Source organism: Sturnira hondurensis, unplaced genomic scaffold (genome assembly GCF_014824575.4).
Source record: "Sturnira hondurensis isolate 20B ecotype Veracruz unplaced genomic scaffold, ASM1482457v3 Scaffold0006505, whole genome shotgun sequence".
In the NCBI taxonomy this organism is placed as follows: domain Eukaryota; kingdom Metazoa; phylum Chordata; class Mammalia; order Chiroptera; family Phyllostomidae; genus Sturnira; species Sturnira hondurensis.
Window position 1 is genome coordinate 960790 of NW_028079136.1, and position 15913 is coordinate 976702.

The 15913-nt window shown below is 52.3% G+C and overlaps 1 protein-coding gene across 10 annotated transcripts in view; it reads left to right on the forward strand.

Moving 5' to 3' along the window:
- PLEKHA7 (pleckstrin homology domain containing A7) overlaps window positions 1-15913 on the forward strand; it is a 200550-nt gene that overhangs the window by 151438 nt on the left and 33199 nt on the right. For 9 of the 10 annotated variants that reach the window (XM_037049989.1, XM_037049985.1, XM_037049983.1 and 6 more), the window contains 4 exons: window positions 7334-7789; window positions 11761-12283; window positions 12813-12899; window positions 15540-15593. In XM_037049989.1, coding sequence (XP_036905884.1) covers window positions 7334-7789; window positions 11761-12283; window positions 12813-12899; window positions 15540-15593 — 1120 coding nt within the window. The remainder of the gene's footprint in view (window positions 1-7333; window positions 7790-11760; window positions 12284-12812; window positions 12900-15539; window positions 15594-15913) is intronic. The other variant, XM_037049992.1, reaches the window with a different exon arrangement.

Here is a 15913-nt window from a genome sequence, read left to right on the forward strand (position 1 = left end):
TTCTGGGCAGAAGGAATGGTACTTGCAACAACTGTAGGCAGGAATGAGCTTGGCATGTTCAAGAAACAGGCACTAGGGGGTATGGCCAGATCCAAGAGAGCGAGGGGTAGAACAGACTGGTGGCATCTGGGGGTAGATAGGGGTCTGAGTCAGGAGGTGCTAGGATCCCTTTGGGCCTTGCTCAGCTGCTCTCCCCGTCCCCCCCCCGCCCCCCTCCCCGCCCCCCGTAGGACAGCTTCAGCTCATCCTTCAGACCTTAGCCTGGATGGGTCGGGTTGGCCAAAAAGTCTGTTCAGTTTTTGCCATAAAATAAAAGGCACATTTTTTGTTTTCACTAACAACTTTATTGATTTGGATATTTTGAGTATGTCAGCTATCTCCCACATGGTATAATGTTGACTGTTCTCAATTAATGTCTCGATTTGATCACTATCAACCTCGACTGCTCTCCCTGACCGTGGAGCATCATCTTGTGAGAAATCTCCAGCAAGAAAGTTCACAAACTGCTTTTAACATATTCGATCAGTCACAGCACCTTCTCCATACACTGCACAAGTCTTTTTTGTTTTGCATTTCAGTTGTGTTTTTATCTTTCTTGAAATAATAAAGCTTAATATGCCAAAAATGTTGTGTATCTTCTTCCAGCTTCAATATTAAGGTAACTACACAAAAATTCACTCATTTTGGTGAGTTTTTAAAAAAATGCACAGTGATATGATCTCTGTCACCATACAGTCTAACAAAATTGTTTTGAATGAAGTTACAGACCACTGAGTGCTTACTTGAGCCATCTTATGGAAAAAAACAAGCAAACTCTTCGGCCGACCCAGTATTTCCTCCTCCTCCTCCTCCTCCTCCTCCTCTGACCCTTCCCCTGTTTGTAGCGCTCTGCCACTCCTTACGCATAAAACTTTTACACTGAAGTTACGCTGGCCTGCTTTCTGATTGTCACCCCTTCTGGACAGTAAGCCCCTTGAAAATGAGGACAGTGCCTGATAGGTAGTAAATGTCCAGTCGGTGAATGGGTGCATGGATGTTTGGCTGGCTGGGCAGGTTGGCCGGTGGATAGATAAACAAACAGCTATCAAAACTCTACCTGCGGGATGTTCAAATAAGGACTCAGAGTGTTTCAGAGCAGTCTGAGCACTGGGGGGTGTGGGGAACCAGTAAGAAATGGCCTCACTATTTCTGGCCATCTGCAGTCTCTTCAGAGAACTAAATATTTGGCCTTCAGAATTCTGATCGCTTTGGGTAAAGTGTAGCATGAATACATGAGGTTGGAAAGCCCCTTGGGCCTGTGGCAGAAGTAATTTATGGACGTGTTTTTTCTCCAGGTGCAGGGCTCCGGGGTCGGACCAGGTGGGGTTTGAGTCACTGGTGGCGCGATCCAGGGCCCAGCTGTTAAGCTCTGTGAACTTCACTTTCGTTACCTGTAATGAAAGAGTCCTGCTGTCTCTCGCCTTGTGGGTTTGTACGAGGATAAGAAGAGGTCACACACAGAACATACTTGACTTGGGGCTTTGCGGCACCTGCGTGCATGGTTGGTGGTGTCTGCTGCTGCTGTCGCCCCCTCCTCTCTAGAGGTCATTTATGCTGAGTGAGCTGGTACTCGTGTGAATGTCCTCAGCCTCTCTGGACTTGACCTACTGACCTTGCAGGCTGCCTGTAGGGATTAGAGATGGGCTATGTCCAGTTTATGGCACATAGTAGGATCCAGCATATGGTAATAATAACTAAGCATTGGCCACAAAAAAAATGAATGACCTGGAACTGCAACCCCCATCTAGGGAGGCGGAATGTGTGTGGGCTTGCTGTGGGCCAGGACTCCAGACCAGCTCAGGGGCATCGGGACAGCGGAGCATGACTCCTCGCTCAGGGAGGAGGAAGAGGGAGGGGCTCTGCAGGCAGGAATAAACAAAGTGAGGAGAGCTGGCCAGCACAGAAGATCTTTCCTTTCTCCTTTGTCTGGTTTGTCAGTCCTTAAAGCTTCACAGGGGACTTTGCCATAGCCACTCTGCCGGGGCAAGAGGCACCTCAGCTTGGCAGTGTGGGGTTTCATTTGTTCTTCAGCCTTGCTCATCTCTAGGGGAGGACAGGCTGGAGAGTCGGGGAGTGTGTGGTCAGAGTTGCCAGGCCCTCTATTGTTCATTTAGAGCCGAGCATGAAAGGTAGCCAGGTATCTTTCCCCCTCCCAGGAGGACTGACCTATTTAACTTGGGGAAAAGAAGAAACCAACTCCTATCTCCATTTCTCTCCAGCCACTTTCTTCCTCATATGCTAGGAACTTATTCAAGTGAGCAAGCCGGCCTTAGGTCTCCCTAGAGACTTTGAGTCCCTTTCTCGTTAGCCTTTTGTGCAAGTCTGTGGACTGTGCCCAGGGTGGGTCCTGGCTTTTAAGCTCACCATCCTCTTGAGCTTAAAAGGACTCAGCATCCATCAACACAGGCTGAGCTGGTTTCCCAGGACAGGACTTCTGCTGCCTGACCTGGCTCAGACCAGGCTCTCCAAGAATATCTGTGGCCTGGCCCTGGTTCTCGGGCTGCTAGTTTGGTCCTTTAGGTGAGGGGAATGGGCAGGGGTCCTCCAGTGGGATGGCGGTGGGAGGGCTGCAGCCACCAGTGGGACAGAGGTCCAGCCAAGCCCTGCTACAGGTCACCATCCCTCTGCCCACCTCATCTTTGAATGTGTTCTAACGTGTGTGGGGTGTGCATCTAGCATTGAGACAGAGGGAAATATTATTCCTTCCTTCCTGATGAGATAAAGATTTGGGATCAGAATAAAGTGAAAATCAGTGCACAGTTGCTTAGTGTGTTACCTTTATCTCCAGTCTGAGATATGTTCTCTTCCTACTTGCAGGGGAAAATGAGAATTTGCTCGAAGCAGACACATAGCATTGCTTTGATGGGCTGAAAATGGTGGGGTGCAAACGCTGCAAATAAAAACCTCAGCCCCTGAAGCAGTTAGGGATTGCATTACACCGCTAGTCATAGCACAACCCAATTTAGGGCAGCGTGCTCAAATTGTGTTTCAGTTTTCTCACAACAGGAGTCCAGGCTGGTGTAGTAGCTCTGTGGTGCCGTCAGGAGCCCGGGCTCCTACTTTCCACTCAGGTTTTAACAGGTGGCTTTCATTCTCATTTTTGTCACCTTGCTCTCCAGCTCAGCGTCTAAATTCCAGGCAGGAGGTAGGGGAGGGTTGGCTAAGCCAGACAAGTGTACCTAGTACTAAAGACTTTTAGATGTCTGCATACATCTTATTGGCCATATCTGTGTTACATGATCAACCCCAGTTCTAAGGGAGGTTGGGAAATGTCAGTTTTCTGCCAGGCGTATTGCTGCTTTGAAAAAATCGGGACATGGCAGGAGGAGGGAGTGGATGTTGGGAGTCAGGGCGTTTGTGTTTGAAGGCGAGTGCTGTGCTTGTTCTGTGTGCTGTCTCCTTCACCCGCCCAATAGCCCAGGAAGGTGGAGCTGCCGTCCTCATTCTGCACGTGAGGAACCCAGAACCCCTCACAACAGAGAGGTTAGGGACTTGTTCGGGGGCGTCCAGCTTTTACTGGGGTGAATGAAGCCAGAACTTGCATCCAGGTCTGACTGGCTGTAACTCCTACACTCTCTGGGTTTGTTGTGATTGCGAAGTGGCCCAAACGGTCACCGAATGTCGGGAATGTCTGCGTTTTGAACAGTAACCGATTCCAGGTGCTGCCAGTGACAGTAATGACCTGCACCTCTATGCCCTGCGCGGCCAGCTTCTCTGAGGGACGCAGCCATCGACAGCCTGGGGGTGCCTCTCTCGCCCATCGCTGTGCTAAATCGAGCATTGCAAATCTGTTTTGTGACAGGTGTTCTGATCTGAGAGTTTGTGTGTTAAATTGTTGGAATGCAGGAGACAGGGAGAAAACCAAAAAACACGTTTGCCTTGTAGCCTGTAACTTAGTAAATTTGATGTTGAGGTCAGGTAAGGTAGGAAGGATTACCTTCCTCTTTCTTACCTGTAGCTAGAGTCTGAACATTGGGCACAAGACACCTTCTGGACGTCTCAGCAGCCACGGGACTAGAAGTTGTTCATAACCCCAGTCTTAGGGCCTGGAAAACTGCCAGACTGCGATTCTCTTAACTACCCTCTAAAGCAAGGGTGTCTGCAGCCTGCGGACCACATGCAGCCGAAGATGGCTACGAACGAGGCCCAACACAAAACCATAAATTTACCTAAAACCCCTTTTTTGCTCATCAGTTTTCATTAGTGTTTGTGTATTTAATGTGTGGCCCAAGACAACTCCTCTTCTTCCCGTGTGACCCAGAGACGCCAAAAAGTTGGACACCCCTGCAAAGGTTTGTTTTGCAGGAAACGCTCATGTTAATCTGAAGAAAAGGGTTTGTCATTCCCTATCAACTTTATTTTCAGAAAGTACTGGCATATGCAAGGGCGTGTGCCCTCTACGTACACATCCAGTTGTAAGTTAGCTCCAAGGTTCGAAAGGCCTGGCACACACTATGGTTCGCAGTCAATTTATGAGCACTTTATAAGTGTTAACATGATTAAATTGGGAGTTAGGATCATGCGGCTTCGACGGCAGCGGCAGTTTTCCTTACCACTTTCCATGCCCCCAGTGCCCATGCCAGGGGGCTGTGCAGGTGCTCAGCGACCTGTGGTAGTTGATTAGGAAAGAAGGAAGAACCCACGTGACCATTGGTTGTGCTGAGACAGCGAACCACAGTCCCTGGGTGCTGGTGTTGAGGGGCCCTTTTCCCTTCAGTTCTCATGTCATGTATGTGGGAGGCATACTCGTCTCACAGTCTAGCTTCTATGACAAAGTGCTGTTTATCTTTGGGGTGTGAATAACAAGGAGGCGCAGTTCCTTAGGCCTCACAAGCGGGGTAACCAGGTGACACAGCTTCTTGGAGGGGGGGGGGTGACCCAGAGGGCAGCCAGAGCTTTAATCTTCTAGGCGGCGGCCTTGGCTCGTCCTACGAGGGTGGTTTCCCAAATGTGACAGAGAGTAAAGGAGGCAAAGGCCAGCTCAGGCACCTTCCCTGCTGCCGGTTGGGGTTACACTGACGTGGTTATGGAGGATTAGAGGAAGAAGGGCGAGATGGTTAAAACCTACAGTGAGTGTGTTGTGGAACAGAGCTGTCCCTTCATAAACTTTGAGTAAGAAGAGCGTTTCTCAAAGTGTAGAACCCTGAATATTTCCTACATGTTCCTACTGCTGGAGGTTAAAGACCCACCAGACGTCAGGAATGAAAGGGCCCGCAGAGATTGCCATCTCAATATGTCATTATAAAATGATTTGTAATAGAATTTTTTTGACTATAAGTAACAAAGACCAAACTCAAACCGGCTTAAACGAGAAAGAGAATTTATTGGTTCACAACCAAAAAGTCTGAGAATGTATCTGCTTTAGGTATGGCTACATCTAGGAGCTCAGGCCAAGTGTTTAGGATTCTGTTTCTCTCTGTCTGCTTTCCTTAGTGTTGGTTTTATTTTCGAATAGCTGCTCTCAATGGAGTTGTAGTGGCTCAAGACCTGCTCTAACCTGCATCCCGGGGCTGACTCTGATTGGCCTGGATTCGATCATGTGTCAGCCCCTCAACCAATCACTGAGACTTTGGAGCCTCAGCTGGGCAGGGATGAGGAGAGTCAGCAGCCCCTGAACCACATGGACAGAGAGTGGGGGAGGGTGATCCCCAAATGAAAATGGAAATGCCGTTACCTGGAGGAATAGGAGGTGGGGGCAAAGATGTCCCCCAGTGACGGGTGAAGGGAGGTCCAAAGTTTGTTGTTTACTGTTGTTTCCCACAAAGCTTTGGGTTTTTATGGAAGAGCCACAAGCACATGAGCAGTGAGAAGAGTGATTGCCTTTCTCAGTTTTCTCTGTCCAGGGTAAGGCCAAAGTCAGGCCTGGACACAGTAAAGAGCAGACTGCGTGTTAGGGGTTGTATTTTTACTTTCTAGTAACATTTTTACTTAGTTTTAGCTCCCAGACTGGACTGGTTCTGCCCTGGTGGCTGAGGTTCTGAGGTTGTTGCAAGGACACCTGGGCTCTGGCCACCTAGATGTAAATGCCGCAGCGTTTCTCTTGCATGTTTTCATGTTGAAGTGGAGAACTCTCTGGTGGTTTGAGGAGTGATGGATCTCAAGACCAGAACCTTTCTACCCAGGAGTGCACGTAGGCTGGCAGCCCCATCCTAGGATCCCTGGTAATTTGTCTGGTCCTTCTGGGCTGGGGTATATTCCCTTCATCTACCTCCCCAGTTTAAACTCTGCAAAGCTTGTGGAGCCGCTGCTGCGTCCCTGGTACCAGGTAGTGGGGATGCAGACATACCTAGGACCCTGCCCCAAGGAGGTGGAGAAGGGCAGTTTACCATGGGAGATGGGCCATGAAAGAGGACTACTTCCCTGTGCCCCGGAAGCCCTTCGCACCCTGACCTATCACCCCTGCCACCCCCTCTCCTTTACAGTTTCTAGGTTGGCAGGTATGTAAGCTGTGGGCATGCACATGGACAGGCAGTAGAGAGCAGTGGCTGAAACACACAGGCTCTACCGTCTGCCTGGGATTGAGCCCGGCTCCACTCTTTCCCAGCTCTGTGATCTTGGGCAAATCATTTGTTTTCTCTGGGCCTGCAGAGAATTATTGTTATTGTTAGGTCCGTGTCTTTGTGGGTTCTTGTTTGAACAGTTTCCTGATGAGATAAGTGATCATATAAAGAGGTTGCTGTGCCTGTTCTCCACTCACTGTCTTGGAGGAACCTTAATTATGCTGCTATTGTACTTGGGGCTGTGTCAGGAGCCAGTGGGAGAGACCCTGGGCTCAGGAGCCTTCTATCCAAGCTGGACTGCCCCAGACAGATGGAGAGACAGCAACAGGGACAGGCATGAGGGTGTCACGTGCATCACTTATTTATTCAATAGTATTTACAGATAACCTATTCCGCACCAGTCTTTGCGCATATGTTCTGAGTATACGATGCTGAGCAAGATGGTGCCTCTTATCTGATGGAATTCATAGTCTACATGGTCTCTAGAGGAATAAATATGCGATTATGATCCAGTACAATCAGTGTTACAGTGGAACTAGTTAAGGTTCCAATCTAGACTGGGAGAATGTGGCTGGGGTGGCTTTCTGGAGGAGGTGACATTTTAGTCAGATCCCAAAGGAGTAGAAGAGTAGGTGGGTGGAGTGAGGGGCTGGGCATGAAAGTTGGTCCAGGCAGAGGGAACAGCCCATGCAAAGGCTTGGAGGGAGTTTAAGTGTAAAGTATGTTTTGGGGGGGGGGTCTTGGCTGCTAGTTCTGCTGCCTGGAATGGACTGAATGTGCTGCTGTTGTTGCAGGGACATAGAGAAGCTGGAGCGGCAGGCAGTCCCCCAGGCCAACCATGCAGAGTCCTGTCGTGAGTGTGGCCGCATGGGACCCGGACATTCCAGGGACTGTCCTCATCGCCGCCACGAGGACTCCTTTGGCTTCGAGGGGCGGGGGCAAGAGGAAGAATGGTACCGGTCCCACCCAGTGGAGGGCAAGAGGGACAGGAGCAAGTCCAGGTCCCCGTACTCGCCAGTCGAGGAGGATGCTTTGTACGTGGATTTACCTGGTGGCTCGAGAGGCCAGCAGGCACAGCCCCAGCGGGCAGAGAAGAATGGCATCGCTTATGGCCCAGGAGAGCAGAACGGGACTGGCGCGTACCAGAGGGCCTTTCCTCCCAGGACTAGCCATGAGAAGCACAGCCAGAGGAAGAGTAGTCTGGCCCAGGTGGAGCACTGGGCCAAGTCCCAGAAGGGGGACGGCAGGAGGTCAGTAATAGACTCAAGGTCGCTGCTATCAATGAGCATCATAACAAAACAATAGCAGCTGTCATTTCACCAGCCCAAGCCGGGTAATACTGGCCTTCATCTGTCTACCTCCATTATCTCCAGAAGCCCCTGTAACGGTCCTGCAAGGAGGGAGCGATAGTCCCAACTTATAGAGAATTCGAGGCTGGGAGAAGTGAAGGAGCCTGCCCGGGGCCCACAGATAAGTGGCAAAGCCAGAGTTCAGACCTGGGTCTGGGAGCCTGTCAAGCCCACGCGAGATAATATGAGGAGGTTTCTTCGTTCCCCAGGGCGTGCCGTGGCTCCTCTTCTCCATTTATACTGCTCCTTCTCTGCATTCGGGAGAGACTGGAGGAAGTACAGACCCACTTTTAAGTCCAGGCACACAGAGTAACACTCAGATGCTGCTGACATCAGGCTCTATCATACCCATTTCTTCAAGCAGTTGCTAATTATTTAGAGTGCACGTATTCTTGCAATGTGCAAAGCACTGTTTGTATTTTATTATAATTTGGGGTGAATTAGGACACGCTTATGAACATGAAGAATTCAGGGTCATCCAGCTTCCACTGTCCCCAGAAGCCACTGTTTTGGCTTCGTGGTGAAAATAGCAAATCCCCCTCAGCACCCCCAGGCTTGTGAAACTAACTGCTGACTGCAGAGGTGATGGCAAAGCCACAGGGTGTTCAGAAGGCTCCCCACAGGCTGGAAGGGCCACAGAGGAAGTGCCGGCACTCAGACCGAGTCTGCCACAGGCCTGATAAATGTGTGAAAGGGTCACACTTCATTCTCCCCGCTCCTGCTGTGAGTTCCAGACTGTCTCCCTGTGGGCTCTGGAGGCAGGAGTGCCCCTGGGGGGATAGCCTGGGCCTGTTTTCCAGTGTGTGGGCATGCTGTGTATATGAGGTTGTGTTACCTCTTTAATCTGGTCCAGCTGGACAGCAGGGAGGGTAGATGGTGAAGAAATCACAGAGGAACCCCCTGAGCAATCGGTGGGCATTGCTGTGCGACAGGCCAGGGGAAGGAAGGCCTTGCGTGCTGTAGCTAAGGTGACTTCCCATTCTCACGTGGGACTGTCCAGGTGTCCCTTCTGTTTGTTTACCTTTGTGTCTTAGTGAAAACGGAAGCTACTGCTCAAGGATGCAGTGGAGGGTGGGGGTGGGGAGTGGAAGCTGCTACTCTTGGTGCCGAACTAGGTAGTTTTAGGCGACCTTACTGCTGAATGAGGTTGGAAAGCTGGGGTTGTATCATGCAGGTCCCTGTATTCCAATGTAAGGGATTCAAACTTTATTTGAAAAAGCAACAGGGGGAACCACAGGGAGGTTTTAAGCAGGTAGGTGATGTAGTGTGATTACGTCTAGGGAGGAGGCTATTGTAGAAGTGGAACGGTGACAGTGGAAATAGAAAGAAATAGGTTTGAAGTCTTACAAGCTGGAGCTGGGGGCTGTCCGGAGGACGTGCTGTCTGGAGCGAAGCTGCCCTGGGGGCCCCGGTGCCGGCCTCCTCTGGAGGCCAGCGCTCTTCCATCACACTGGGGTCCTGCTTGCCCCCAATGGGCTGAGGGTTGGGGGCACTGCCCTGTGCAGGACTCCGTCAGGGACATAGGCAGGTGCCAGTGGGCTTCAGAGCCAGGCTGAAGGGGTTTGGGAACACAGGCAGGATTTGCATGGTTGGCATTTTGCTCCAGGCAGAGTGAACAACTGTCCATAAAGTCGTAAGCTCCCCAGGAGACGCCCCCAGCCTGGATTGTGCTTCTGCCCTCACCCTGAGACCAGGCCCCTGTGACTCTGGGAAATCAGCAGCAAACCCTGCCACCTAGTGGCAAGGAGACAAGCTAGACAGACACACTAGATGAGCCTGGGTTGAAGGGATCCCAATGTTACATCTTATAGTCCAGGAGGTAATGATAACAAGGGAGAAGAAAGCTACCGTTTTGAAATGGCAACTATTTCTAATCCGCACAACAATCTATCAAGTGGTTCTTAGTGTCCTCATTTTATAGTGAGGAAAGTAAGGGCATACATGGCACCCGACGATAGAGCTGGAAAGCGATGAAATTAGATCCATTTTAAAACAGGATAACTTTAGAACAATGAGGATGTTAAAACACAGCCACCAGAGGTCTTGTTAAAACACAGGTAGGTGGCTGCCCCCGCTCTGGGCGGGCTTCTGATAAGGCAGGGTCAGGCGGGACCTGCTAACCTGAACCTCTCACCAGTGCCCAGATGGTGCTGGGCACCGGCACCATGAGGCTGCTGCCCACCGGCCACGCTGAGTCGCACTGGCCCAGGACAATGCCTCGCTCCTGATAAGCGCTGTATAGAAGCTTGTGAGATAAAATTGATAGATAAAGGCAGACTCAGGATTCCAGCCAGGCCCGTCTGATTCCAACACCTGTTCTCTTTTTACAGCATCATGCTGCCTCTCAGGTTTGACTTTTAAGGCTGAATAAAACTCTCTCCTTTGCCCTTTGCTGATTCTTTCCTTCACAAAACAAGATGGCTGGTTGGCTGTGGTTTCCACCATCATATCCAACTCTTGTGCGCTGGCGCATTTGTTGAAGGGCTGGTGACGCGTCAGGACTTTCTCAGACCATGGACAATGCCGCAGAATATGCGACATGGTTCCTGCCCTGCAAGGATTTACGGCTGGCTGGGAGAGAGATGTCTTGCAAGTGTGAAAAAGTTGTGGCAGTACAGGACCTCAGGAAAGTTCCTGGCCATACATGCAATGACTGAGTCAGGGCAAGAACCCCGAGGGCCGTGGCGTTGCGGAAGGCATCTGTGGGAGAGGCATGGTTCAGTGTCCTGGAGAATGGGTGAGGTTGGGGTGAGCAAGGCGAGGGAGCCCACACAGGTAGGAGAGGAAAGGACAATGTCATGAGAATAAGGAGCGGGGGGGGGGCGGGGAGTGGAGCACCTGCTGGTCAAGTGTCTTCTGTGCAGCAGGCACGGAGCCTGCATTCTCTGCCTTGTCTTGGGGACGCTTCAGAACAGCCTTATGAGACAAGTAATTCTGTCTTCAGGGTACAAGGAAGGAAGCTGAGCCTCAGGGTATGGGGTCACATAGCCATTGAAGGTGAGAGCTAGGATGCGACCCCAGGTCAGACTGCCTCTGCGTTTTCCGCCGTGAGAAGTTGCCCAGGGGTGTAGGAGGTGGGCAGGCCTAGAGGGAGGCTCTCGCTCTCAGGCTACAGGGCGACACCTGAAGGAGAGGGCCTCCTCACCTGTTGGGCCCGAGATGCCTGGCTTGCCCCAGTGCAGCCCTGGCCTGGTAGGAGGAGCCGTGACAAGGCAGCAGGACTGCAAGGCAGGCTGAGGTCCGGTGCTGAGAGCTGTGAAGACTGGGTGCAGGGCTTGAGGTTTTAGTTCATAAGCGGTGGGGAGCCATTGAAGTTTATGGAGCACGGGAGTGATTGCGTCTGAGCGCTTGACGGTGCGCAGTGTGGAAACTAGTGAGGAAGACCTGTCTCAAAGTTGTTGGCCGTGAGGGGTATCATTAATCAGTACCTGGACTAGAGAATAGAGAAAGAAAGGAATTGGTATCAGCCGCTTCCATTAGGAACTTCTAGAACTTGGCAGTAGGATACCAGGCAGAGGGTAAGTCTCGGTGAGCTGGAACATTGTGAGGTTCTCTCTAGAAAAAATGCGTGCCCATCCAAGGGGCTGACGGGTCAGATGGGAGAAGGCAGGGTCCATCCTGCTGTACGTGGAGCGATGGGCATGGGGCAGCCGAGTTGGCCCGGTTGAGGGGTGACTCTCTGAGGCTGACAGGGGAAAATGGTTTTGGAGCTCTCTGCCAAGAGACGAAAGTCCTGGATGTCTGCTTTGATTGTCCCTTGGAGTTCTTACAGGGTTCGCTCACCTGCCTGGCTTTGTACGTTAACTTAGTTGTATTTCCAGAAGCCTGGCACACCCTTGCCGGTCATCTTATCTGTCCTCCTTTCTCCTCAGCCTGCCTCTGGACCATACCCTTCCTCGCCAGGGTCCCAGCCAGTCCCTGCCCTTCCCTGAAAACTACCAGACTCTTCCCAGAAGCACCCGGCACCCCTCAGGGGGTTCCTCGCCTCCTCCCCGCAACCTGCCTAGTGACTACAAGTATGCCCAGGACCGAGCCAGCCACCTGAAGATGTCGAATGAGGAGCGCCGGGCCCACCGGGATGGCACCGTGTGGCGGCTTTACGAGTGGCAGCAACGGCAGCAGTTCCGGCACGGCAGCCCCACGGCACCCATCACTGCGGGCTCCCCGGAGTTCACCGACCAGGGCCGGAGCAGGAGCATGCTGGAGGTGCCCCGCTCCATCTCAGTGCCTCCGTCTCCCTCGGACATCCCTCCCCCAGGGCCTCCGAGGGTCTTCCCACCCCGGCGGCCACACACACCAGCAGAGAGGGTCACTGTGAAGCCACCGGACCAGAGGAGGAGTGTGGACATCTCTCTGGGGGGTTCTCCCAGGAAGGCATGGGGCCATGCCACCAAGGTGAGGCTCCGAGTGCTGCCCAGCTGCTGGGGTCCAGCATCATGGCGCCAGCAACCTCAGCTGGTTCAAACACAACTTTGAGCACTTTGCAGTAATCATAGGTAACACGTATGCAGTACTTTCAGGTGTCAGGGGCAGTGTTGAAGGCTTTACTTTAGCTCTTACAACAACCCTAAGGTTGCTGCAGGTGCTGGGACGATGCCCACATCACAGATGAGACCTCTTGAGGCCTTAGGAACTAACTTGCATGGGGCCACATGAGTGGAACCTGCTTCCTTGCAGCTCAGAAGCCTGGAAAGTCAGTGTTGAACCAGTTTACTTATTTATTGTAACCCAAGGTTAAATTTGAACTCTTCAGGGGGCTTTCACAGTTTATCATTGCTGCAACCTGAGGGAGAAGGTGCACGTCCCCATTTCACAGATGAAGAGCGAGGCTCAGGGCAGTGCAGTGGCGTGCAGTGGGCTGAGGCCCCCTTGCCCGGCCCCCTCACCCGGCCCTCAGTGTGATGTCTTGTTTCCCCACCCACAGAGCTCCTCTCACGTGGACCGCCGCTCCATGCCCTCCTTGGGTTACATGACCCACACCGTCAGCGCTCCCAGTTTACATGGAAAATCGGTAAGCAGGGCTTCACCTCCCCCTCCAGGTGAATGGTCTGTACAGCCTGCAAAGGGCTCCTCTCATTCGTGTTTCTCCCTGAGCCAGTCATTTCTGGTCTGCAGGGCAGCTGTCAACCCCCACTTTAGAGATGAGAACACTGAGGCTCAGAGAAGCCAAAGGACTTGCTCAGGGTCACCCAGGCGGCACCGGGTCCTTCCTTCCCAGATCCGATGAAGAGCTTGGGGAAGTGGAGGAGAATGTGGGCTTTTCTTCTCTCTCGGGCGCCTTTTCCAGCCGCCTGTGTTTCTCCCGTTAGCTCCTCTCCTGGTCTTTGCTTTGATTAGTTAACTCTCTTCAAAGTGTGAGTCTGGGTGAGGGGCACTGTTGGTCGCTGTTTTCTGAAAAAAGTACTTTCTGCAGCCCCTTTCTGGCAGTGCCTGTATTTGTCCTAATGACAGAATTAATGCAGTAATTACTTAACGGTGTCACATCAGTGCTGCCCCGGCACGGGGCGAAGAGTCATTATAGCGTCGTGCTCCTGCGGTGGCTAATGTCCTCGTGCTGTGTCTACACACCTGCAGCTGGGGCAGCTCTCGTTGCTCCTCTCCCAGTTACGGCGGCACCAGGCCAAGCTGGCCAGTGTGCGGAATTTTGCCGTCGGCCAGTTACTGCAGCACCAGCTGACCTTTCCTACCTGCCAGGTCAGCACTGGTGGGCTCTCTCAGGGTTGGGGCCATCCCGGGGGCAAGGGCATGACACCCGGCCTATGTTCCCTCGTGCCCATGCACTGGTCTGTATTTGCTGGCTGGCTCTCCCTCCTTCCCTGCCTGTTTGCTTCTGGATGCTGTTGCCAGATGCTACAGCAGTGGTGGGGCCCGTGCCTGGCCAGGGAGGAGGCTGCATGTGATGGGTGGGACCTGAACTGTGGCTTCTTCGGCTGTGAGTAGTGACCGGCAGGCTGGTGTGTGTGGTCATGTCCAAGGGCTGTGCTGGCTGTCGTCCTTGTTGCCACCTCAGGCACTCCTGGGATGCCGAAAGGTGTGTGTCAGCCTGGAGGGAGAAGGCAGAGTGCCCTGCTGGTTGACAGAGCAGCCTTGCATCGCTTTTCCTGGAACCTGGCAGTAACCTGGGGGAGGTCAGGTGGGACAGGAGCTAGCAGCACACAATAGGCAGTGGATCGAGAAGGGGAGGTGACTTGTCCGGGATCCCTCAGTTACATCTGAAACCCAGATCCCTCCTGGCACAGTGTTCTAAACTTCCCAGGACGTGGGGTTTGTCCAGGCAGTTTGCTCACCCCAGCATCTGGAGCAGCTTAAAGAAGGTGCTGGTCCAGACCAGGCTGGTCCCTCTGAGCTGCACAGAAGTAGGCAGAAGACAGGAGGGGGGGGTGATGGGATTGTCACCTTCTTACTCTCTCTGTTTTAGTGGGACCTGAGGGACTCGGAAATGTATTTAGAAACATGAATATGAGGAAACACTTACAGAAACCCTAAGTTGTGAATTTGGGTGATTTTTAAATAGCATTTATTTGTTATTTAAATAACATTGATGTATTGATGATTTCATACCATTGCTTTGTCCTTTCTGCTGTGGAACGTGTATAGGGGACTGGGCTGATTAAGGAACCTAGGGTTGCATAAGGGGACAGCATAGGAACAGAGATAAGATCTTACAAGACACCAGAGTCCCTGGCAATGGTCCTTCCAGCCGTCTCATGCTGCAAAGCACTGCCTGACTGTCTTGCATTGTTTCTTTGTGTGTGTGTTGTACGTCAGAGCTGATAGCAGGGACCCTTCCCAGCCATAGCTCACCTTGGCGTGCTGGGAGTTCCCTCACTCGGCTGGGGAGGGAGTGCCTGGACTGCCCTTCTTAAGTTTTCTCACCCCTCTGCCTCAGTTAGCTCCCGTGGTCTATGACACGGGAAGTCATGTTCTAGGGAAGCAGTCTTTCCCTTATTCTCGATTTTCCTGGTACTTATTCTGAAAAACTCCCCAGGCTGTCGGAGACGATACAAACCAACAGGTGGGCTAGCCCCTGACTTGGCCACGTGGACTCTCTGCTGAGCAAGGAGGCCCAGGCCTCCAGGAAACTTCCAGAGGCTGCTGGTGCTTAGCATTCTGAAACCCAAGGCCCTAAGGGGACCTCCCTGGGCCACCTAGGTCATCTCCCTGCCTCCTCTAGGCATTTACCTAACCAGTCAGGGTTCTTTTGCTTCATGCATGTGAATGACCCAGTGCCAAGGTTTGATGACAAAAACTGGAGGACTGGGAATCGATGGGACCCACGCTCAGGGGTACCAGGTGCCCTTCCAGGGAGAATCTGTAGTCCTGTCTCAGGAGATCGCTGCCGCCTCAGTTGCATTGCTGTCCTAGCCTTCGGGTGGGATGTGTGCTGTCCCCCTCCTTGCCATCAAACTGTCCCCTTTAGCTAATGAGGGGACAAGCTGGCTTTCCCCACAATGACCTGCACGACCCACCGTGCCGAGAGAGGGCTCCGAGCTGCCCCGAGACGTCTGCGCTTCCTGTCGCCCTGGATGTGCTGATCGGCTGTGGCCGCCTGTCCCGGATGCTGTGCCAACTACATGGTTCATGGAGCCCCAGGACATGGAAACTCTCGGTGTCCATAACTGGTTTCTTTCTCTCTCTGCTTCCTTTGAAGGCTGATGACACCTACCTCCAGCTGAAGAAAGACCTGGAGTACCTGGACCTAAAGGTGAGCAACGTCAGGGGTCTTGCTTGCCTTGGACACTCACCTTTCCGAGAGAGTCAGCTCCTTTGTAGCCAAGCACAAGCCAAAGACAGTGCAGGTCTGATTAAATCTGGATCCCCAATGGAGACGGCTGCTGTCTGAATCAGAAGAGTTTTATTTCTTACAGCCTCAAATCCTGGGCTCAGTTTCTTGTGAATTCTGCTGTAAGGTGTCTGTCTTACTGAATGAGGCCACAAGATTCTGATCTCTTCCTGTCCTTGGTCAGAACCCAAAGGTCCCTGCAAATAATAACCGATTGCTTCTGCAAAGCCTCCGGGTCGGGG